This window comes from Gouania willdenowi, chromosome 7 (assembly GCF_900634775.1).
Source record: "Gouania willdenowi chromosome 7, fGouWil2.1, whole genome shotgun sequence".
Lineage (NCBI taxonomy): Eukaryota > Metazoa > Chordata > Actinopteri > Blenniiformes > Gobiesocidae > Gouania > Gouania willdenowi.
Genome location: NC_041050.1, coordinates 23,860,347 through 23,886,490, shown reverse-complemented (window position 1 = coordinate 23,886,490; position 26,144 = coordinate 23,860,347). Strand labels below are relative to the sequence as shown.

The window sequence follows — 26,144 nt, the reverse complement described above, 5'->3', positions numbered from 1 at the left end:
CTTCTTCTTCTAGTCGTCTTTCTTATTCTTTCTTCTTCTTCTTCTTCTTCTTCTTATTATTCTTTGCTTTCTCTCTGGGTTTTACCTCCAGACATATGCACGTAGAGCACCTCCTTCCCTCTGGTTCTCTGTGCTCCGCTCACCTACATACATCGTTAGAGAAGAAGTGAAAGGCAGGAAGGTAAAGGACAAGTTTTAAAAAAGAATTGTGGGTAAAGCGAACGAATGCCTTCCTGCTGCATCTGAATTCATTTGCTGTGACTTTGTGTTCATACAAATTTAATGAGCTGGAAATGAGAAAAGGGATGGGGAGAAAAAAAAAGAGAGAGGAGAACTCAGATGTGCTTACCTATTTAAATGTGAGTTACTATGGTTACACAAACATGAAAGAAACAGGAGCCCTTTTCAGTCAAGCCTTTGATTCATCCAATGACTATCAATGTAAAGAGGAGGCAGCGAGAGGGGGGAGGTATAGCATGTAATCTTTTCATGATGGGGGAACGTGCACTTTACTCCTACACACACACACCCACACGCACACGCACACACACAAACACAATGGGGGGGTGGATTGCTTCTAAATTGATGCGCACCAGTCCATCGAACGCGTACCCTGCGCTTGCACGTTTGCACATCTGATCTACATTTTCCATAGACTTAGAATGGGTACATGGGCACAATGCACAAGTCACGTCTTCATGTGTGCTTTAATGTGCATACACATTAAAGTGTATGCACTCCTAAGCCACACCTGGATGTGCACCTAACACACATAAATTGATCAGTCACACGTAGGCGCAGGTGTGGCATGAGTGAAGCTATAGTGATCAGGCGCGCTTCACTATGTAGCACCGCCAAGTGACATGTAAACACTTATTAGGTGTTTACGCGTGCAGGCGTATACACACATGCAGGTATGTAAGTGTGTGTGTGAGTGTATAACGGACCACCATTTAGTCCAGTTACAGTCTGTGTCATGACACCCGTCCATAGAGTGGTAGTGACTGTAGTGTTACACTCTGAGTCAGATCATTGCTGTGATTGGACAGGATACAAAACACAGACAGTTATTGACTTGCACGCGTGTATACACCTGCGCAATTTTTTCTAAGTGTTTAAATGTCACGCTGACGGTGCTACATAGTGAAGGGCACCTGATTGCTATAGCTTCACTCACGCCACACCTGCCACTACACCTAACTACTGAAATTAGGTAAGTTTAGTGAAAGTTAGCCAGGCCAGTGCCTTAAGGTGCGTGACCGCAGCGCTTTTTGGTCACTCCATCACTTCATCGCTCGAGTGACGTGATCACCAGGGAACAATGTGTGTGTGTGTGTGTGTGTGCGTGTGTGTGTGTGTGTGTGTGTGTGTGTGTGTGTGGGTGTATGTGTATGTTGAGCTGGTGACAGGGAAGAGAGAAAGAGAGAGAGGGTTGATCACTTCTTTTCCTTCTTGCTCCGTTTTTATGGTTTAAATGATGAACTTACAGAGATATTAAAGGATGAGTTCACTCAGAATTTGTTATGATCAGTAGTTACTGTGGTTTTCAAGAAGTTAACTGCTTTAATTTTGCCACAATAAATTGAATCTACACTGTAGCGGGAAGAAGCAGGAAGGGGGTGCAGCCTCCGCTCTACAGACACTGAAGGACGGGGGATTTATTGCTTTAAGTCGCTTAAAAAGTTCAGATTTTTCAACTTTGAGCAACGAGGTCGCGCTCAACACAAGTCACGTCGCTTTAGGGGAGATAACTTGAGATCACGTCATGTACATTGCTTCATTCACTTCAGTCGCGTTCGGTGTGAAAGCACCTTCAGACTGGTGTGCATGAATTTAGAAGCGATCCATCACACACACACACACACACACACACACACACACACACTCACGGCTGATGTGCGTGCACGGAGTAGATGGATGTTGACACACACACACACACACACACACACACACACACACACACACACACACACACACACACACACACACACACACACACACACACACACACACACACGCACACCACAGTATTTATAATAAAAATATACTAAATGAGTAAAATGAAACAAAAACTAAATGATATTTATACAAAAAGTACACAAAATGACAACAGAAATCCATAAAAATATACAAAAAGGCTCCAAAAACACACACAATTACTCCAAAAAACATACATTACAGAAAAATACACCAAACAACAACAAACATATGAAAATGACTCAAAATACATAAATGTAAATATTTATACAAAAATACACAAAATGATTCCAGAATCACACCACAATGGCAACAAAAAGCAATAATTATACAAAAAATGCACAAAAATGTCATGAGTCTGCTTAGTTAGTTATGGTTTACCTCCTTATTCACTCCCTGTTCCTTGATTTTTCCTGTTCCTGTCCATGTTTTCCTGCCTGCCCAGTTTTCCTGCTCTCCACAGCTGCTCCTCATTCCCTCGTCAAGTTGGAGGAGGTTACTTATACTCCCTCTGTTCTGTCAGTCTCTTGCTAGATGGTCAACCCGTTAAGAGAGACTTCAAACTCCTAGAAAGTATTGAGAGTTCCTGAGTTTGATTATGTGTGGAATCTGAGTTCTTTATTAAATAACAAATCCGAGTGGGGAATATTTCAGTTGTCTTCCTGTTTTTGTGCGGGGCCCGTTTATTCAATGTTATTTAGATATTTCAGTATCTGTCAACTCCTTCCTGCGTTGCATTTGAGTTCTTCTGTATACCTGTGATAGTACCATCTAGCCAGATATGAACTCAGCATCACAGAAGGAAAGCCCAATGGAGCGGCTAGACAGACTAGAGAAGTGTATGGAGCAACATCAGGCTCAGTTACAATCTGCTACTTCTGATGTTCGTCAGGCAGCTGCAGCTAATGATCAAACCATTGGTACTCTGTCTGCTCAGATCCAACAGCTGGCAGTTACTGTCACTCAGTTAGTCACTGCTGGTGATCCCAATCCTGCACCAGCTCCGCCCCCCGCTGATCTTGCTCCTCCATTACCAGTCTCTGAACCTCGAGTGGGTACCCCAGAGCGCTATGGTGGTGACCCTGAAGGATGTAATCCTTTGCTGACAAACTGCTCCATACTCTTTGCCCTACAACCACATACATTTTCCACTGAGAGAGCCAAGGTGGATTTTGCCATTAATCATCTGACTGAAAGGGCTCGGTTGTGGGGAACGGCTGAGTGGGAGCGACAGACACCTGCTTGTTCTTCCTTCCAGGCCTTTGCGGATGAACTCCGTAAAGTTTCCGGTGAAACCTCTTTAGGTCCAGACGCAGGGGGAGGTCTACTAGGGATGCGACAAGGGACCCGCACTGTTTCTGATTATTCTTTTGAATTCCGGACCCGAGCCCTTCAGAGCCAGTGGAATGCCGCTGCCCAAACGGATGCTTACCTCCTCCTCAAAGATGAGCTGGTTTCACATGACCTTCCCTCATCTCTTGATAAATTGATTGAGCTTGCCACCAGATTGGATTGTCGTATCCAAGCCCAACGGCAAGAAAAGAGGCACAGAATTCCTGAGCGACTTCCTGTTCCACGACCACGTCCTCCAGTAGATGTAAACCACTTTCCGGCTCCTCACGATGGTGGTCCCGAGCCTATGCAGGTGGGCCGAACCAGTCTTTTGCCAGAGGAGCGAGAACATCGTCGCCAGAGAAATCTCTGCCTTTACTGTGGAAAGCCCGGCCATTACGTTTTCAGATGTCCGGTAAAAGGGGCACGCTCATCAGTAGAAAGGGGAGTACTGATGAGTCTTTCCTCCACACCATCCCCTATCAAACGACCCCACTTCCAGGCTCACCTGGTGCTCAAATGTGGTACTCACACCCTGGCTACTTTGATAGATTCAGGCTCTGATATTTGCCTTTTGGATGAACACCTGGCCCAACAATTAGAGATCGAAAGTGTTCCTCTTCCAGCATCTGTTCCTCCTAATGCTCTGGACGGCAGACTCCTGGGTACTATCACACATCGCACAGTTCCTGTTCATCTGATACTGGCTGGCAGGCACCATGAGACTGTCCAGTTTCACATTCTGAAGACACCACAACATCCTGTTATTCTGGGGTTCCCTTGGCTTCTCCGACATAACCCGCATATCAATTGGTCTACCGGTTCCTTTATTAGTTGGAGTCCGTATTGCCATCAGATCTGCCTGAAACAACCGATACCAGCACCAGGCGTGCCCATTGGTTCACACAACCAGTTCATCCCCTTACAGGTGACGAAGAGACGAGCGTCCGCCAACAAAAAGAATCAAAAACCTTGTGAGTTTTACAACGCGGCTCAAACGGTGGCAAAGAACGAGTCGTTGAAATGTGCGACGCAGCCGCCGTCGGCTCTCTGCCAATCACAGGCCAGCAAACCCAGTCACTCTCTCACCGGTTCCGAGGTGGTTTCCAGGACGAAGGAGGTGGCGACGCACACTCCGCCTCGGCACAACAACAACGCAGCAGCGGCAGGCCACACCCCTGGCTCCGCCTCCAAAAGGAAACAGAGGAAGTTGGCCGTCGACTTTGAAGCAGCGAAAGTGAACGAAATGGAGAACTCCAGACAGAATGACTTCTCTGGGGAAGAACTGATGGAATTCAACGATAGAATGTTGGAGAGTGAAGAAGAGGAACAAGAACCCGAGACAATCCTGTCCAGCTCCCACATGGTTGCCAGCCTCACATGGGACGTGGAGGAACGGGTCAAAGCTGCTCTGGAGGACAGTCCGGGACCCAGCACTTGCCCTGACAATCTTCTCTTTGTTCCTCAGCAGCTCCGGTCGGATGTTCTGCAATGGGCCCACAGTTCTAAACTCACATGTCACCCTGGTATCCAGCGGAATAAGGAGTTCCTGCGGCAACGGTTTTGGTGGGGTTCCCTGGATGAAGACATCAGGGATTTTGTCAAATCCTGTCCTGTATGTAATCAGTCAAAACCCACACACCAAGCACCTGCTGGACATCTTCATTCCCTACCTGTTCCTCATCGACCTTGGTCCCATATATCCCTTGACTTTGTTACCGGCTTACCTGCTTCTGACGGACACACCACCATCCTGACAGTCGTAGATCGTTTTAGTAAGATGGCTCATTTCATTCCTCTTCCTAAACTTCCGTCGGCGAAGGAGACCGCCAAATTATGTTGCTAAATGTTTTTCGCCTGCACGGACTACCTACTGATATTGTCTCAGATCGGGGTCCACAATTCACCTCCATTTTCTGGCGGGAGTTCTGTTCGCTTCTAGGGGCCACTGTCAGCTTGTCTTCAGGTTACCATCCTCAATCAAATTGCCAAACCGAAAGAATTAACCAACAGATGGAAACCATTTTGCATTGTATGGCTTCCAAGAGCCCGTCCTCCTGGTCCCAACAGTTACTGTGGGTCGAGTACTCGCATAACACTCTGCAAAGTACGGCCACAGGCCTTTCACCTTTTCAATGTGCGTATGGGTATCAGCCACCCTTATTTCCGTCCCAAGAGAAGGAAGCGTCTTGTCCATCTGTTCAGGCCTTCATCAAACGCTGCTACAGAACCTGGAAACTGGCACAGAAAGCCCTGCTCCGGTCAGCACATCGTTACTCTGCTTCTGCTTATCGCCGCCACTCTGAGGCTCCTGTATACCAAGTAGGCCAGATGGTTTGGCTTTCCACAAAGGATCTTCCTCTTAGAGTTGAGTCCAAGAAACTCGCTCCAAGGTTTATTGGCCCTTTTGAAGTTGAGAAGGTGGTCAACCCTGTGGCTGTGCTTCTCAAGTTACCCAGGGCCATGCGCATTAATGCCACTTTCCATGTCTCGAAGGTTAAACCTGTCCATGAAAGCTCTCTTGCTCCAACCCTACCTCCTCCACCACCAACGCGTCTGATTGATGGGGAACCTGCTTACACGGTCCGACGCCTTCTTTGTTCCAGGCGCCGTGAAAGAGGACTCCAATACATAATCAACTGGGAGAGGTATGGTCCTGAGGAGCGATGTTGGGTACCTGCCAGGTTTATCTTGGACCCGCGTCTCATTCGAGCTTTCCATGAACAACATCCGGACCAACCTTCGGCGGCCGTCACTGCTTCTGGCCGATCTGCTTCTGGGGTGCCTTCTGTCCTTCCTCCTGCGGCCTTGGATGACCAGCTGGACAACAGTGGTTCTGTGGAGGAATCGAGTGGTGGTTCTTCTGTCTGTTCGGAAGGGGGGTCTGGGCATTCTGAGGAGTTCTGAACCTCCACCGGGTTCCCCTCCTCCCTCCCGGTGTGGTGGTTGCTGTTGGGACGGCAGGAGCCGTCCCTTGAGAGGGGGGTTCTGTCATGAGTCTGCTTAGTTAGTTATGGTTTACCTCCTTATTCACTCCCTGTTCCTTGATTTTGCCTGTTCCTGTCCATGTTTTCCTGCCTGCCCAGTTTTCCTGCTCTCCACAGCTGCTCCTCATTCCCTCGTCAAGTTGGAGGAGGTTACTTATACTCCCTCTGTTCTGTCAGTCTCTTGCTAGATGGTCAACGCGTTAAGAGAGACTTCAAACTCCTAGAAAGTATTGAGAGTTCCTGAGTGTGATTATTAAAGTGGGGAATTGAGAGTTCCTGTTTTTGATTATTAAGTGTGGAATCTGAGTTCTTTATTAAATAACAAATCCGAGTGGGGAATATTTCAGTTGTCTTCCTGGTTTTGTGCGGGGCCCGTTTATTCAATCTTATTTAGATATTTCAGTATCTGTCAACTCCTTCCTGCGTTGCATTTGAGTTCTTCTGTATACCTGTGATAAAAAAGAGAACAGAAAGATACAAAAATACACATAATGACTCCAAAAAAATACATTACAGAAAAATACATCAAACAAAAAAATATATAAAAATGAGTATAAAAAAACAAACACATTTATCATGCACATGTCACATAAAATTAAACCAGGAAAATCACACACGCTGTTACATTGCACCTATACTAAATGAGTAAAAAAAAACAAAAAACTAAACAATATTTATACAAAAAATACACAAAATGATAAAAAAAAAACACATAATGATGACTTCAAAAACAATACATTACAGAAAAATACAACAAAAATATGAAAATGGCTCAAAATACACAAAACTAAATATTTACACAAAAAATACACAAAATGATTCCTGAATCACACTACAATGGCAACAAAAACAATTATATGGAAAATGCACAAAAACACAACAGAAAGATACAAAAATACGCAATTTTACCCCTTATGCTCCCACATGAATGCATACTTCCGACAGGCACTGTACTAGTTTATTTAATTTCATTGCTATGCATTGCTGTCATAAAAAGATTGCTCTTTATGTAGTGTTGACTTTCAACAGCATGTGCCGACAAGGCAAAAAAGAGCACATTCAGAGCAAAAAGTAAACTCGCCACATCTCTAGATGCAAACCTTTCCCTCTATTCTGAATTGTGTGTTATAAGCGCTTGAGAAAAAGAGTTGAGGCCAGAGTGGCGAGCGAGATGTTCAGAGAGAGGAGGAGAGCGACACAGCGGAAAAGAGCCGTTCGGTGCCAGCCTGCACCTGTGCAACACTGAACGCTCATTAATGAAGCGCACCCTTCTTCAGGGGAAGGCAAAGAAAAAGTCCTGAACAACTGTGTACTTCATCCTCCCATCCTTCTTTTCATAAGTGCTGTATTAGCAGGAAAGAGACACTGCCAAGCACACAGAGCAGGGGGGAGGTGACACAGGAAGGCCCCTGTTAGAGTCCCGGTGTGAAAGTGAGCAAAAAACAAAAGCACCGCAGAGGACGAGGACAAGTATGAGCATAAGACTGACCCATGGATAAAAAAGCTGAAGTTAGCAAACCTCAACCATCTGAAGCTCAAACTAATGGATGGGTGCTGTCGCTATGGCAACATGCGGTTGCCTTTACTTTATTCTTCATGCTTTTGCTATCACATTCTAGTTTTATTATTTCATCTATTAAGTCAGGGGTTCTCGACCTTGTTGTTAGGACCCAATTTGGGGTCACTAAGAATATTTTCTGAACAATTTGAGCCCATTTCTGCTTATTTTTTTTTTTACCCTTTTTCTCCAATTATACTAAACTTTACATAATTTAACCTATTTTCATCATTTTTTCTTGCCATATTTGTGCTCCTTTTAATGCATTTTTGCTACATTACAGTACAATGCCTTTTCTGCAAATTTTTCCATATTTCATTCATTTTTATTGCCAATTAAACCACATTCAAAATTTGTTCTGCCCATTATTGGCCACTTTAAATGAATTGTTCCAATATTGATACTTGGAACCCTTTTTACCATTTTTTTTTTGTTTTTGGCCACTCTAATTTGCAACTTTTAACCTATTTCTGTCATTTTAAAAATCCTATTTTCCTATGTTCAACCACCCTTAGGTACAGTGGGGGTCCCCGGTCTCTGACACCTTTATTTTGAAGGTCACTGGCTGATAAGGTTGAGAACCACTGCATTAAATAATCAAAACATTTCCCAACATAGTTTTTTTGTCATTTTTTTTCATATCCACCTCCTTCTTCTTCAGATTTCAACGTGGCCTCATTGACTCATGTACACAGTCTCATTTAATAATCCGTGTTCTTGGCAGTACTTACAATAATGATCTAGTGAGCAGAGCTGCTTGTTTTTTATTTGAAAAAGCAGCTTTTCTGAACAGCATCTCTACCACCTGTTGTGCTCTTTGATCCTGCAGGAGGCAGACTAATCACATTGTTCTGTAAACAAGGCAAATGTTAGCGATAGTGGGCTTCAACTGACCAAACATTCCCTGTCGATCACAACACGCTAGTTTAAGCCAAGTGTTTTCAGCCTCGGTACTTGCACGTTCACATAAAAGGGGTGGAGATTGCAGCGTCTGACCAATCAATGGAGAACCTGGCAGTGCGACCATCTTTACAATGGAGAAACATCTTATGATCTTAAACAAATATAATTAATTTAAATCCATGATGACAGCGAAGAGCAATAGTGTTAGTGCAGATCTGATCCACTTCATTACTTTGTCCTGATCTGGTTAGGTGTTGTTCAAGTTTAAAATTATGAATAATTAAAATCCATATTTCAGATCAAAAACAACGCTGTCATTACAAAAAAGGCAGGAATGAAAGAACCCACGCAGGAAGATGCTAGCACTGTTAATGCCTAAAAGTGTGAGAATATTTATGATATTAATTTATTTGATGATAAACGGACAGCACTCAGTTTCATTTTATCACAGCACACACGTTTTTCTATTTAACTAGACCTATTTATCACACACACTTATTTCACCGTCCGCGCATACGAAGACAAAGGCTTCATCAGCTGACTATAGATCAGTCCATCAGATATAAATCTATATCTTTCCTAAATTATATCATCGGTAAATGAAAGGATTGCATCAATGTGATATTCTCTCTCCTGTCAGCTGTCAGATCAGATCCACACAGTGACGTGTTCACACATCATCTTTTATTGGACAGCTTTCTTTGTAAGAGAACTGGTTGGTCAGGAGGCGGGGCTTTATCACTCGCTCAGATCCTAGCCAGAGCAAAACCTGCTTCTGACCAGGTTAGTCGTTCAGCATAAGTTACCATGGTGATTTAGCTCTGTTAGACGTTAGCGAGTTTCGTAGTCCAGCACACACTGATTAAATCCTGGAAGAGGTAATCTTGCTTTTGTAACACAAAATGACAACACATAATGACAGAAAAATACACACACAAAAAACACTGAAAATGACTCCAAATATGTACCAAAAAATTTAGAGAATTTTAGAAAATGACAGAAAATGCCCAAAATGACTCATAAAAAACTGGAAAATGCCCAAAATGTCAACAAAAGTAAACAAATTAACAACAAAAACACAGAATCCAAAAACACTTGGGGCCTATGCTACGAAGCTAGATAATTATATCCTGGTTTTATCTCCGTTAGTGGGCTTCACCTAACCAAACATTGTCTGTAAGACAAAAGCTGTCCTACGACTCTGGATCACAACAGGCTGAGCTAAGCTTGTTGATTTCTGTCTGGTTAACCGGCTGGTTGCGACCAGTTTAGTCGTTCAGCCTAAGTTACCATGGTAATTTAGCTCCGTAAGATGTTAGCCAGCTTTGTTGGACAGCACACACTGATTCCGGAAGTTAGTGCGGTAAGAAGTAATCTAGCTTCATAGTATACCACAAAAAACCATATAAAAGATGCACACAACTACTTCAACAAACAACATTTCTACAAAAACAACACGTGTACAAAATAACTTCAAAGACACATAAAAACACTCAAAAAGACACTGGACAAAGACAGAACCCGTTGTACTGTCCTGTATTAATGCTCTGATTGGTCATTATATATAATACTAAAGTCTCTGTTTTATTCCATGTGACTTTACGTGTGTGTGTGTGTGTGTGTGAGAGAGAGAGGGAGAGAGAGAGAGAGAGAGAGCGAGGGGGGGGGGTAGTGAACCATCTGCCCTTTTGTGCCTTAAAAGCTGAGTGAAAAGCGCGCACACACACACACACGCACACACACACACACACACACACAGACTTTGTTAAAAGGGTAATTACAGCAGCTTTTTAGTGGCCTGTGTGTTTTTCCTTTATGATTGTATTCTCCATGATTGCTTGCTGAGGCCTTGGCCCCAGAATACAATCACAGCAGCACTCACATGCAGGAAATTACTGACATTTAGGGCAGGTGAGCAGAGTATTTGCATGTTTGCATTTGCATGTCTTAAGTTTAAAAAAAATGATCCTTGCTCATGGAATTTTTGTAGAAGCGTCAACAAGTTTTTCTCTGTCCAAAGAGAGCTTTAAGGATTGATATGTATTTCTCTATCTATTCCTCTCACAGATGAGCGTTGAGGGTGATGAGAAGCGAGCTCGCACTAGATCGAAGGGAATGAGAGGTGAGTGCTGCTCACTGTGTCCATCGTGTGGGAAACACACCACACACTATGCTACACACATCAGTGCATGCAAACATTTGTGCTCACATTCTGAGTGAATGAGACATAGCACAATTGTAAAAAGGATTTACTTTTAGAGAAAGTCTGACAATATTTGACAAAGCCTCAAGTTTTCAAAAAGTAAAAGCAATCTGAACCATTATCTGAACCAATCTCACACAGAAATACTTCATCTGCATGTTTGAGAACAATATCACACATTTACACAATATCCCTTGTATTTATTGTATCCTGTCACATGTTTAATTTCTTATATTAATATGGGTATTGACCATCATGTCTCAAGCCATTGTAACAAAAGTAATTACCCCTGGAATTATTAAAGTATTTAACTCTTGAAATCTTGCACTAGGTGATCACGTTTGTGTGGTATTTGGCTAAAAATGAAATGAAAATAGCTAAATGAAACAGGCTAAACCCTCACATTTTCATGGTAACCAGTGTCTTAGTCGCGGAGCTAACAGACATTCTTGCTACGTGATCTTCCATGATTTCAGCATAACCCTGTAAATCATCTGAAGCATATATGAATAACAGCAGTTGACTCCATTAACGCTTTTTATTTATCATGTCTGGTACAATTCCAGGAAGTCATGAAACGTAAACAAAACAGACATGAACACGAGGCGGTAATCGGAATTCAGGAAATTTTTAAGTCCCTACACAACTCTGTGTAGCATTACAGTAAGATCAGTTTTATTTTAATTGCTGATTTTTTTTTTGTTGGACAAATTTTTTTCTTCTTTCTGATCAGGTCTTCAAAAAGATAGTTTGTGGTAGGATTCTGTGTGTGGTTGGGACCATTGTTGCCTCCATCATCAGCCCGAGCCGCAGCACACCTTTCATTTGTGGAGACCTGCCTCCGAGTTTATCTGCACATTTGTTCTAGTGGCTGTGACGGTAGGCGTAGAGCAGGATCCCTGCGTGTGTGTGTGTGTGTGTGTGTGTGTGTGTGTGTGTGTGTGTGTGTGTGTGTGTGTGAGCGCGCGCTTGCAAGCGTGTGTGTGTGTGTTGATTTGTGTTTGATGTTTGGAAGCCTGACAGCAGAGCAATAGTTGACAGAGCGTTCATAGCATAAAAAGGCGTCCACTCATTCAAACTGCATGATGAAAGACTGAGAAACTGAGATGCTGCACACACACACACACTGTGTGTGTGTGTTTTCCCTCTATCTGTACACTCAGGCCATCCCTGACATGTGATTTATGCGTGTGATATGGAAGCCTGTGCTGAAATCTGCAGGATCGTATTGTTTTCCCGTTTCACCCTAAATGAAAATAGGACATTTCTATGAATCGCTTTTTCGTTGAACCTATAATCGATGGCCGCCGCTGTTCACAAACAATGCAGGCCTATTGTTTGCAAGCAATATGTAATTTATGCTTGGAAGGCTATTATTACTGTGAGGAGTGCTGCTCTCAGCTAATGAAGACATTTTTCCCTGTTTTTTTATTTCATTTTCCTGATTCTGTTGAATAATGGTTTTATGGCTGAAGTCTGTATTTGTTTGTCAGGCCTTCTTTTGGTTGTTTGACCGTTTCTTCCTCTTGACGATCCAGTCAGCAGTGCATGAGCCTTAGTGAGGAAGAGTTCTCCTGGGATTCATGTGCATTTGTGATTTATTGATCTGGATTTGTTTTATGGTTGTGGCTTAAGCAACATGCAGTCGTTTACCTTTGTTCTTCCTCTCTGTGTCTCTTTTCTCATTCTTTTTTCCATCAGTTCCTGTTGAGCTTGTCGGACAAGAGCTGAGGTAAGGAAACATCGTCTACTTTAACATGCCCCACAAAGCAGCACCTCTTTTCCTTGACACTTGTATCCTCGTCCTCTTCAGACAATGTTTATTATTATTATTATTATTATTATTGTAGTCCTTTGGCTCCTAAAGGCAGCCATTGATGATGATCACACTAGAGAACATCCACAGTCGCTCTAATGAAAGGTGTGTGAGTTTTATCAGGCTGTTCGGGTCTGAAACGTTTTAAAAATTCTCCATTTTCTACTCGTACTCCACCTTAAAGCAGGGGTTCTTAACCTAGGGGTCAGGACCCCATTTGGGGTCACAAGACACTGGGAGGGGGTCGCCAGATGCCTTAAAGAAATATTTTTTGAACAATTTGAACCCATTTTTGCTTATTTTTACCCGTTTTCTGCAACTACACCAAACTTGCCATATTTTAATCTATTTTCATCATTTTTTGTTGCCATATTTTTGCTCTTTTTAATCAGAAAAAAATTATGATTTATTGCATTTTTGCTACATTGCTCTCATTTTTGCCACTTCTGTGACGACACCAATTTTGCTATACTTCAACCTATTTTTATCACTTTTTCTTGCCACACTTATCTTGCCATATTTAATGCGTTTGCAGCATTACTCCCATTTCTGCCACTTCTCCGTTGAATTTCAATGCCTTTTCTACACATTCTTTCACTTTCAAGTAATTGTTGTAACTTTTAACTTATTTTCACCATAATTTATGCTTATTTTGACCAATTTAACCATATTCACAATTTGTCATGCCCATTATTTGCCAGTTCAAACTAATTTTTCCTACTTTTTGAATTACCCCAACCCTCTCCCTTGTTTCTGCCACTTTTAAGCCAATATTGCCACTCTTAATTCTTTTTACCACTTTTTAGCCACTCTAATTTGCAACTTTTAACCAATTTGTTTGGTTTTTAAAATCCCATTTCACTACCTTTTCCACCATTTTTGGTCACTTTTAACCATTTTCAATTCTGATTAAAACAAGGATTTACATCTTTAAGATGACTTTATACTATGGCACAAATAATAATATGACACTTCCTGGATAATAGTGGATATTATTCATATAAATAAATAAATGTGGTTATCACAGATTCATAGAACAATGGACCATCATTTTGTCAACTTTATGGATGGGCCCCAAAAGCTCTCCCCTTCATTCCCCCTTATAGATGGTCCTGACTCCACATGACTGTTCTTGAATGTTCATGTCTGGGTTCAACCACCTTTAAGTACTGTGGGGGTCGCACCTTTATTTTGGGGGACGTGGGCTGAAAATGTTGAGAACCACTGCCTTAAAGCATTGATCTGCATTTCCAAATAAATTGAGCAAAGACCAAAATAAATGTAAGAAAAGGTCAGAGAGTTTCTTTTTAAAATTCAAATGACACATCTTTAATAAGTGAAATTGATATTGAGGATAATTGGAATGATAAAGGGCAATTGCTGGGAAGAGTTAATGAGAATTGAAATAAGCCATTGTGAGGGGGTCATAGCAACCTGAACCACAGAGGGAGGTGGCGGCGGCGCACAGAGCAGAGCAGGGGAAATTACAGCTGATCCTTATCTCTTCTGGTAACAGGATATAGGCCAGGGTTTGATGTACGACTTACAATATGATGTTTTCCCCAGCATGATGTCACCTGCATTCATGCTTTTTGTGCATTTGCTGGCTGAGGAGCAGGAGGAGTGTGTGGGAGGGGCATGCGTGCTTCTGTGCATGTTTCTCATCATTTCTACTGCTTTATATCATCACTGCCTGCACCTTTTGCTGCACAGCAACTCAAAAGAAGGAAGCATCAGTGTCTCTAAGCATATCGCTAACCTCCATCCATCCATCCCATCCAGCTGCCCCACCCCTGGATGCAATGGCTCCGGCCATATCAGTGGGAGATACTCACGGCACAGAAGGTAGGGCAGATTAAAAAACAAAACAAAAAACACCCTCTGTCCTTCTTTTCTGTCTGTTTGTTTCCTAACATTATCTGCCCTGCTGCATCTGCTTTGTGCTTTTATATATCGATCCATGCTTATGACTTATCGTAAAAATTCAACCATAAGTATTGAACCAAATTGTTACTGCATCAAACCAATGAAGCCCCAAACAGATGTTCATCAGCAGAAATAATGTGTTGGAATAATTCCTATGAAAGGGAACCTCCACTGCTTTTATAAATGTTTTAAATGCCTGACGGGGGTGAAAGTTTTTTTCTGATTTTGATGTGTCTTAAAATCTTTATAATGTACTTATTATGCCCATTTAAAAGATGCACTAACATGCTCTGGTAGCTGAAGTTAGCGAGTAATCATGGACTGCTGAAGACCCACAAACCCTGAGGATAGAAGTCCTTTTGAGTGGGAGTCCCTCAACAGTCAGTGATTACTCACCAACTTCAACCATCAGAGCATCAGCTGTGCACTGTTTAAGGGAAAGTAAAGGTCCCTTAGGAGAGCTCTTATTCTCTGCTTCATTGTCTAGGTCACAACTTTTTATCCGGTTTGATAAGCAAACAAGGGTTACATCGGCATCTTTACAGTGTAACTAAACCCCCATGTTTTTGCTGACCTGCCACTAGGGGGAAATGCATTGATTAGGGGCATTGCTCCTGGACCAAATAAGACAAATCCACTCCTCTCAGCGCTGCGCAGTGAGTGCACAGCTGAGCTGTGTCACTACAATCACAGGAACACACAATACCGACGTGAAGCTCACCCACAAAACCTATACAGAGACTAAAGCACTCACGGGCAAACAACCCCTACTCTCCAGCCATGAGCCCAGGAACAAACACACGCACACACACACACACACACAACCACCACACACACACCCCAAACACACACACACACACACACAACACACACACACACACACACACACAGCCTTCATTTAGGAACAAGGGTCCCAAACACACAGAGAATCTTATCACACCCAGGAAGATGCACACACAGCGACAAAAAGTACACACATCCGCGCACACGCAGAGACAGACAGGGGTACGCACACAATGTGTCTGTACATGCACACATATCTTGATGAACCCTCTGATTAGACCAGAATCAGCTCTTTTTAGAAACTAGAGTCAAAAACAAAACTGCAACGGAATGCAGCTTTACATGGAGCTGTCAATCAATGCTTACTGATGGCTGAGATTGGAGGAAGTACAGATCCCGTCTACCAGGTTTTATAGGTGGAGTGAGGCCAACAGGGACAGTTGGTGACGCAAATTGACGTCACAATCTGTTCCAGCCAATAGCAAAATTCTATTGTAATAGTTGCCGTTCAACACTAAGAGGGCAGTCGCTGACATTTTACAACAAAATATGCAAAGTTAAAGTACTTTTACTAAAATGTTAAAAGTTGGACTAGGATCAAGCAATAGCACTACTTAATACCTAAATAGTTTTGTATTTAGCAGAAAAAAGTGGGTTGTTACTTTCCTGTTTTTTTTTTTTTAGAGCAATCAAAAGCAGAACAAAATGGCATTTTGACTGAAAAAGCTGCTAAATGACCTAAAAAGTAGGCTTAATGTTTCACTCCAATAGAAAACAAAGGGATGTTTACAAGCAGTTGGGCCGTGTGACATCATCAATCACGTGATCTCAAGATGGCACAATATAGGCTCTTAAACTGTAAAGTAGTCCCATTTTAAGGTGCAGTTAAATTAATATGGTGCAAAATAATGCGTTTTGTGAGGCATAGATCTAATATTTAAATTCAAAAGATTTTACGCCAAATTTGTAAAAACAGTGGAAGATCACTTCAATATTCCTGCTAACTCGTTTAATCCATGTTGCATTGATAATAACTGTTTATCTGTAGCTTTTATTCAAGCTTATCTCTTTTTTCTTTCGTCCCTCATCGATGCGGTTTACCATCAGAAACCCTCAGAGATGTGGGCCACTCGTTGGTGGCTCGTGACTTGTCTTTATGGAGGGGACGTGTATTCGCTCAGCAGGCACTTTCACATGCACTTTCTTTATAGATTGTCTCTCTGTCTCTCTCGGCATCTCCTAGGTGAGAGTAAGAAGAGGTTTATTGGATTTCACCCTCTGCTCCCTTGCCCATGCGCCTCTCCATACAAATTGTTCATTAAACGTTCCACTCAGTTGGCTGAGATTGGTTGTCTAAGCGAACAAGCATTGCGCCACCCTCAGGCCAGACACTGAGACACCCACTCCCATTCCTTATTTGTTTTCCTACCCTAAGCCAAAAGTGTTTCATGCCTGTTATTCATGAATTGTTTTTTCTTCTTCTGATCCTTTTCTGCCGCTATAAAGCATTTTTGGATGTCCAGTTGCAAGAAAGCGCCGACTTGACGAAGCGGAGGCGGAGCAGGAAAGCGAGCGGCCTGCGTCCAAGCGGAAGTCCCACCCCTTGAAGCTGGCCCTGGATGAGGGATTCAGTGCAGACAGCGATGTCAGCAGTGAGGCTGATGAAGAGAAAGACGATGAAAAACAAAAAGTGATCAACAAAATGGAAGTTGAGGAAGTTAATGGGAACAAAAAAAAAGGAGAAGAAGAAGAGAAAGAGCAGCTAACAGAAGAAGAAGAAGAGGAGGAGGAGGGCCAGGCCGCTAAACAGGAAGTGGAGGAGGATTCATATCAACAAGTGGAGAAATGTGCACCAGATGAAGGTACACTCAATGTTATTTAACCAGTCGAACTGGGCTTATTCTAAATTTTCTAAATTATCTCCCTTGTTAATGTAAAGATGGCGGTTGGAAGATGTAGATGCAGATGTACCTTACCACCACCAGTATGACTGAGGATGTCATGGGCTCTTATTGTGAATGCTGCTGGAATCTATCATTTCTTATTTTCAAATAAAGACATACATTGTTTGCCTCATCATTCAATAAATCCGAGATCATTTGTACAGAAAAAAATATGTAAAACTTTAAAATTGGCGCCCGTAAGTTTGTTTTGATCTCCACTGTAAACAGAAATTTTGGTGCATTGCATTGTAAGATTCCCGCAGACCAATGCATAGAAGGTGTAATTTTTACTGTGTTAAGGTGTCTTTGTCTTTTACTAGTTGTTCTTAAATACTCAACCTTTTAAAGCCTCTCGTGGACAGGACAAATTTGCACATTGATAGAGTAGGGTGACCATATTTAGATTTTTAAAAAAAAGGACCGTCGAAGTCCTCGATATTTTCTTGAATCTACCTTGTAATGGCAAAATACAATATAGTAAATAAACAAGTTGTTATGTTCAGTAAGGTTTGAAAGTTCATGTCCCTCTTTATAACAAAGGCTTGAAAAAAATCTGAAATTAATGGTGACTCAAGTCAGTCACCTTTATTATGCATTTTAACAATCTATCCTTGAAACATCTCATAAACATCTTCTTAAAATTTCTCAATCATTGAAGCACTGAGAAACATCTCCTCCTAGAAATTGAAACTATGACAAAACTCAAGGCAGAACATTAGATAATCATCAGTATATACACTATCATACCTTAACTTCATATAGGATAAGTTTCCTCATTCAGTAGAGTAAGATAGAGATAAAGAGAGGTAGAATTTAATTATATCCACCAGTATTTGGTCTCATTCTATTCTTCTTGGACTTCAGTCTTTCTCTTCTCTCTGTTGCGTGTGTGACGATTTTGTCAAAACAATGCGGCATATTTTATTATTCTGTCACGTGTAAATAAGATCACCGTAATGATGTGACACTCCTTAGCTTTCAGAAACTGAATTTCACAGATTGAACAAATATTAGCAAAATTACGGTCTTTTAAAATAACATGTTCCCCAAGATGTGTACATGGTCCCTGTGGGAAACCCTGACATTTTCATAAGTTTGTAAAATAATCCCAAACTGACTGGACAAGCTGTGAGAAGAGTACATGTCCGCATAAAGCTATAAGCACTTGTGGGACTTGTGCATCACTGTTACTGTGTGTCCATGTTGAATAAACGTTAAATGAATAAATACCAGTGACTTTACACAGGTGAGAGGTGATGCCGTAAGAACTTCCTTGACTTGTTGATCTGACGTTATCCTCTCTATCTTGGTTGCAGAGGAGTGTGTGATGGTCGAGTCCAAGCCTGAGGCTTGTCACTTCCCTTTGGAAAGTGCTGAAGAGGTGGCCAACTCTCTGCTCCACCTCGGCCAGGTCTATAACAACAACAGCACTCTGATGGGAACGGTTCTGCCAGTGGTTGCTATGGAGACCAGTGAGGATGTCTCTGATGGAGCAAAACAGGGTAAAGAAGTAGAAGAGGAGCTAGAAGAAAACAGGGATGAAGAGAAAGAATTACAAGCGGAGGAGTCTGCTCTGCTAACGGGGGAGCAAGAAAAGGACAACGACGTGGATCATGTCACCCAAAGCTTCAACCTTGACCAGATGAAAGGTGCTGTTGAGGTCAAGGAGGAGGAGGAGCAGAAGACGGAACATGAGACAACAGCAGAGGAGGGAGAACACCAGGATCACGCTCTGCCAATTTCTGACGTGCCAACTGCCATCCGCACTATCACCAGCATTTCTACAGCTCAGGGAACACTTCAGACCGAAGAGCAGAAGGCCAGTCCTCTGGAGGACTTTAACGTACACGAACCAGGTCGTATTGACTCCTACAGTAGCCCTCTTGACAAATACCAAGCTCAAAAGCTCAGCGCACTTCAGAACTACAACGGCGTCTCCCCGTTAGGGTTCCTCCCCCACAGGGTCAGTCCGCTGGAAGAGTTCATCCCCATCACAATAGGAGAGAACTACAAAATCCACAAGGCTTTGTCTTCTGCCTCTCCCGACGTCATAGAAGTGCAGTCAGACAATTCAGGCGAGAAAGAGCTTGAGAACATGGACGAAGAGGAGGATCTTGACGATGCAGACAGCCTCTCACAGCGCTCCACAGATGACTCTGAGATGTTCGACATGACCAGAGGAAACCTGGGCCTGCTGGAGCAAGCCATCGCCCTGAAGGCTGAGCAGGTGAAGTCTCCTGGACCCAGAGAACTGCTCCGTGCCCCGGACGTCCACCACCAGCGCTACTTCACCATGGAGGACAGACCCAAGCATTTGGACTTGATTCGCAAGAGCTACTTCAGCAAAGGTGAGGCAGTGGAACCTTTACCCTACTAATGTTAGCCCATTGCTAAGTATGAGGCTTTTGGCTGTACTTGATGGTTGACGACGGTGTAGTTAATGGCTGCCCCTGTTCAATTATGTTCGCTCCTTCACCAATACGTCTTTCATAAAGTGAGACGGTAAAAAAAAAAGTCAAGGCTAACATTAGCAAAATAACTAAATTAGGGTCTCTGATTCTCTGTGGATGGAAAAGACAGAATTCACATTCACATTTACAAACTGTTTTTCACTGGATAACGTGTAATTTAATGTGTAGAAAGTGTAACAATTGGACAAATACGTCCAATTCCTCCCACAATCCCGTTCAAAATCTTTCGCTAGGTATTTCGGTTCGAGTCACAATCATGTTATCCTGCGATTGAAAATGAATGCAAAGCTTCATCTAAAGTGTATTTTTGTGTGATGAATTATGACTATTCAAATCTGAAAAGGCCCTGGTTTAGCTAATGGTGTATTAGTTTAACTGGTGATCATTTTACCTGGTGACATGTCATAGCAGAAGCATCTCCAATCACACGGCTGTGCGAGGTTTAACGTGAAACGTTAAGGTGATTTGACGAATTAAAGGTTTCACAAATAATGTTTAGGGACTATATCACACATTTCCATGGGATTTCTTCCAGTTAGTTCCCAAGATCCCACTAAAGCCTCTTCATCATCATCATCATCATGCTGAGAAGACGTGGTAATGATATAAACCTGGTCGTCTGCGTAGAGTGTAGTGAACTTACAAGAGTGAGGCAGTGTATTCATGTTCTCCTCCGACACGCTGCCAAAATGTAAGTGGAAAGTCGAGGCAAAGAGTCAACAGTTGGTTAAATGTCTGCCTGAGTACCAAAGCTTTGCAAGTTGTAATTTGTGCTGAATCATTCGGAGGCGACTGCACAAATAAACACAGCATACCAAATAACCACTGATGAGTCACTGACTTTGGCATTGGATCCTCCTCCCTGCATTGTAACGGTGATAGAGTGGCTGCAGCTGAACACACTTTTTCATTCTTCTCTGTTGTGTTTGAGTTGTCGCGATCCTCCTCATCGCAGCACGTGTGCTTCCGCGCTGCCTCGTCCGTGGCTTCAGCTCCCTCCCGTGGTGTCGCTCTTGTTCTATCTATCCATCCATCCATTTTCTGACTCGCTTGTTCCTGTTGTTCTTGTTCTACTCGACACTAATTAGGAGACGTGTGTCTCGTTCACATTCAATTTATAGGCCAGCAGAGCATCACGCAGCCCTCCTTCTCCTTACTCTGAGCCTCTGCTACCGCTGACACTGACGCTAACCATGGGATTAGCAAAATCTGATCAGCTGCTAAACATCTGGTGCTTTCACTACCTTCCTGATGTTTTTGCTGTGTGAGAAAGAAATAAGTGGGAGGCTTTTGATGCAGGTACCTTTGTGGGTTTGTCATTGTTTTAGTCTTCTAATATAACAGCAGTGAGTAACATGTCCATAAAACAGACAATTCACACACAAGCCCAGAATCCAAATGGTGTCGTCTTTGTACAGTCGTCTGGTGTGAGTCTATACCTTTCATGCTCAGCGAAGCGGAATGTCTGTGAGCAATAACCACTTGTTTTTGTTGGCATTGTTCATCCCACCTTCTCTTCTTCTTCTTTTCTTCTCCTCTCATCCTTCCTCTCCCTCTCCCTCTAATCCAGAAAGCAGCAGGCCAGAGAAAAGAGAGATCAAGTGTCCCACGCCGGGCTGTGACGGGACAGGCCATGTCACCGGGCTTTACCCTCACCATCGCAGTCTTTCAGGCTGCCCACACAAGGACAGGATCCCCCCTGAGAGTGAGAGCTTCAATCTCTTAGCAACTTTTAAATCATTGTCTTCCATACCAGTGGTTCTCAACCTTGGGATCGCGAGACACTGGGAGTGGGTCACCAGATGCCTTTATGAAGAATTTTTGAAGAATTTGAGCCCATTTTTGCTTAATTTTACATTTTTTCTGCAACTTCACTAAACTTGCCATATTTGAACCTATTTTCATCACGTTTACTTGCCATTATTTTGCTCCTTTTAATTACTTTTTGTAACATTACTACAATTTCTGCCACTTCTCCATCAAATTGCAATGCCTTTGCTGCACATTTTCCACTTTTAAGACATTGTTGCCACTTATAGACCCTTTCCACCTTGTTTCCCACCTAATGCCGCTTATTTTGACCCATTATTGTTACTTTTAACCTCTTTTCACCATATTTCATGCTTATTTTTGTCAATTTAACCACATTCACAATTTACCAGGCCCATTATTTACCAGTTTAAACTAATTGTTCCATTTTGGTCAACCCATTTTATTTCTGATTATAACACCTTCAAGATCACTAAATGCTATAGCACAAATAATAATAAACTTATTGGATAACAATGGATATTATTCGATAAATAAATAAATGTGGTTATCACATATTTATATTTCAATGGACCATCATTTTGCTGACTTCATGGATGGGCCCCAAAAAGCTCTCCCCCATATTCCCCTTTATAGATGGCCCTGTCTCCTCATGACTGTTCTTGAATGTTCATGTTTGTGTTCAACCACCTTCAGGTACAGTGGAGGTCCCCAGTCTGAAAAATGATCAGGTATTTGCAGACAGCTTGGTGGCATAATGGAAGCAGGCTTTGTAATTGAACAGTCACCAATTCAAATCTCACCTGGGGCATTACTGTGCCACACCTTGGCTGCCTACTGCTCCTTAAGAATGGGTCAATTTCAGAGAACACATTTTGTGTATGTATTGACAATAAAGTATATTCTTCAAAAATGCAAAAAGAATAAATGGGACATAATTATGAGAAGGCAATATATTGAAAACCATAATTTAACTGAACTAGGCTGTTCATCAGATGATCAAAGCTTTAAACCCAGCTCAAAAAAGGCTGAAAACTCCCTCAAAACAGAAATAATTAAAGTGACAAAGAAGAAGGACTCAATGATGACTCCAACATTCTTTAATAATCCATTTGGGCAAAGTTGATGCGAGTGTTTCCATTTATTTATTCATTTATCTAACAAAAATGTTTTCCCACTATTTATGAAAACCTTCAAACATCAGAGTGTCTTCACACTTTTTGGGGTTTGATATCGAAAGAAGCAGTGATGTTTTGTTTTTTTGTTTTTTAAAGAAGAAAAATAAAAATATTGACTCTGTTTACTGTATTTATGTTTGTGTCAGAATGTGATGGTGGATTTGATTGCACTGTGTGTGTGATTGTGTTCCCTCAGTTCTGGCCATGCATGAAAATGTGCTGAAGTGTCCGACTCCAGGCTGCACTGGTCAGGGCCACGTAAACAGTAACCGGAACACACACCGCAGGTACTCATACTGACACACAAAGTGCAGTAAAAACATCTGTGCATACACAGATTTTTCACCAATGTGCAAATTTCTGCAGCTGCATCGCTGCTCCCTGCATGCATATATTCATGTATGCAGTACAGCTAAAGTTTCGGTGTGATTTGATTCAGCAGTCGGCTGTTTTCTTAAGATGCGTCTCCTTCTTCCCTCTAGTCTCTCTGGTTGCCCCATTGCTGCTGCTGAGAAGTTGTCCAAGAGCCACGACAAGCCTCACCTTCCTCAGCCCGGCAGTGAGCTCCTCAAAGGAAGCCCCAACGACAGAGTGTTACGGTGCGTAATCAAGAAGTGTCACAATACACCGATTGTTGTACCAGTCTGACTGATTACATTACGTAACATCACACAATATGGTGTGGTATTGTCAGTCGCACTGTTTTGCACTTTAACCCTCTGAGAACTGTACAGAAGCGGATTAGGGACAATTTTTATGGTGAAAATTATTTTGGGCAAATCAAGGATAAAGTTGAAATGTCAAGATTAAAGTCAAAATGTCGAGATTCAAGTCAAAATATTAGGATTGAAGTCAAAATGTTGAGATTAATGTTGAAAATTCGAGAATGAAGTTGAAATATAATGTCAAGTAGAAAAGACAAGATGAAAGTTGAAATTTCAAAACCGAACTCAAAATACAATATTTGGATAGAAGTCGATGGTTTGCTAATGAGGTCAAATCTAAGGAAGCTGACATTAACACACTGGACCCCATTGCATTGATCAATTTCTCGCTCGCCAGCTTCTTTGTTGTGTTTGTCTGCTGGTACAGCCGCCAGAGTCTGCCATAACGTCTTCAATATTAAATGCACTTAAAACACACCCCTATCAAGTCTGCCGTGCTTTAATCTAATGCATTATTTCCCTGTATCAATTTTAGATTGATTAATGTTATCCGGAAGGCCAACTTGCCGAGCACAGATTGTTGGATTTGTAGGAATTTAAATCAATTAATTGATCTAATGGATGAATCGTTATACCCTTATTGTTGCAACAATATCTCTCATTCCCTCACACATTCACTCACTCACACACACGCACGCGCGCGCACACACACACACACACACACACACACACTTCACTCGCGTCATTTTGGAACTTGGATGGAGGAAAATATCTTAGCTTTCTGTAGCAAAAAGAATGAACATTCTAGCTGCTTTTGTTTATATTTTACACCCATTTATGCAGATCAATGCAGACAGAGGGTCACGCACAGGAGGTTTGTCCCCTAAGGGTTGAATGGGAAAAATGTACTTATTTACATTAGTGTTTATTCTATATTCATATTGAGGTCAGTAATGCATGTAAGTATGTCCAGAGTTAAAGTCAAATAAAAACATGTCTTTTTTTCATTTTGAAAAAATCGTACTGTTATCACGAGCCGCCCATGATTGTCTATCGTGTTGTATCGTAAACTCTATGGTCCCACCCCTTCCATGTGGTGTAGGCTTCCTTGTGAGGTGGATTGTGCTGCCCTCGTGCACATGTCGGTGCCTTGGCAACCAAACAAATTGAGCACTTGTAGCCAACAATCTTTATACAGTTGTACCAAAACACTGCTGGATGTTGATGTTGCTGTTTGCCACAGAACTAGCAAATTACTGCCCTCCTTTTCAGGCAAGGAAACACAATAAATCACAATGAGAATGAAGTCAAACACTTCTTAAATACTTAAATATGATAAATGACACTTTGAACATTGCAGTCTAAACTCGTATTGTCGTGACAACGTGAGACGTTAAAAGTTAGGGCTAAACCACAAAAATTATGCATTATTCTGGGGGACTCCAAAATCCCACAATGCAATGCGCGGAAATTTCCTGCAATTTTAACCCCCGACATTTGTTTGTGAGTGAATTCTCACATTTTGTGGAAGAAATTCTTTTTATTTATTATCTATTAGGGATGTAACGATTAATCGTAAGGCAGTTAAAAATCGATTCATAGGTATCACGGTTGATATCCATTTTCTGAAAATTGAATGGCAGTACTTTTTTAATCAGCAGAGGGCGCTATCCACAAGTGTAGGCGGCAGGCGGAGTCTGCTAATACTTTCTTTCTGGCCACCTTCTACTCTTAAATATGTTCATAAATGATTCATTACCCCTTTACCACCGAAAGAATATCTGTAATATTACTTGAATATCTGTAAAAGTCACGTTTTTCTATTAGCTCTGTCTGCTAGCATAGCTTCTCTTCTTCACTGCAAGATATCTGCATGCCAACCGACCACTGTGTTACCAGCGCCCTCTGCTGGTCCAAACAAATATGATGTAAATCAGTGCAATCACGGTTTTTTTTTTTTTTTTAAAGTCCAATTGTTAAGGCACAAAATACATTTTCAGTTGCACTTTTAAAAGAAAAAGAACTATTATGCAGTTTTGCATTGTTTATTATAGAACCAGAATTTAAATTAATAGGCTTCATTTTCATTTGTATTATTCCTTTATTTATTTCATTTAAGATTTATTTTTAGTTAAATTGCATTGTTTTGAATAGTTTATCAAGGAATTCTTTTGACAATGAAAAATAAAAGGAAAATAATACTGTATTTTCTAGTTTTTTTCCCAAAAAAAAATTTGTCTACAGTTTCATTTTGTTAAATAAATCATGAGAGAATCGTATCGTGAACCCAGTATCGTGAATCGAATCGTATCGGGAGTTGAGTGAATCGTTACATCCCTATTATCTATGTTGAAAGAGGTGATAGGGATTATACTGCATGTCATCAATAAGTGTTTATTCCGAGGATCTAGAACAAAGTTTGAATAACAGGCACTAATTAGACTCTCACAGTTAAGTCCTCTCGGCGCGAGAGACATCAGCCTTGATTTTTGGGCTCCATGTTAAAGATGACGCCGGCCAGTGACAGTTAACGACACAATAAAAAAAATGTCTCAAAGCATCCAGCGTTGCATCTCCTTTCTTCACCCCCAACTAACCATGTACCGCGACCAGGGCCCAAAGAATGATAATT

The 26,144-nt window shown here is 41.8% G+C and overlaps 1 protein-coding gene across 9 annotated transcripts in view; it reads left to right on the top strand.

Annotated features, from left to right (window-relative positions):
* The window catches only part of myt1b (myelin transcription factor 1b), a 62,568-nt gene that overhangs the window by 16,676 nt on the left and 19,748 nt on the right, over positions 1–26,144 (top strand). For 8 of the 9 annotated variants that reach the window (XM_028451881.1, XM_028451882.1, XM_028451878.1 and 5 more), the window contains exons 3-10: positions 10,825–10,879; positions 12,662–12,692; positions 14,559–14,621; positions 16,992–17,347; positions 18,745–19,776; positions 21,470–21,604; positions 23,044–23,134; positions 23,330–23,446. In XM_028451881.1, the coding sequence (XP_028307682.1) occupies positions 10,825–10,879; positions 12,662–12,692; positions 14,559–14,621; positions 16,992–17,347; positions 18,745–19,776; positions 21,470–21,604; positions 23,044–23,134; positions 23,330–23,446 (1,880 nt within the window). The remainder of the gene's footprint in view (positions 1–10,824; positions 10,880–12,661; positions 12,693–14,558; positions 14,622–16,991; positions 17,348–18,744; positions 19,777–21,469; positions 21,605–23,043; positions 23,135–23,329; positions 23,447–26,144) is intronic. The other variant, XM_028451876.1, reaches the window with a different exon arrangement.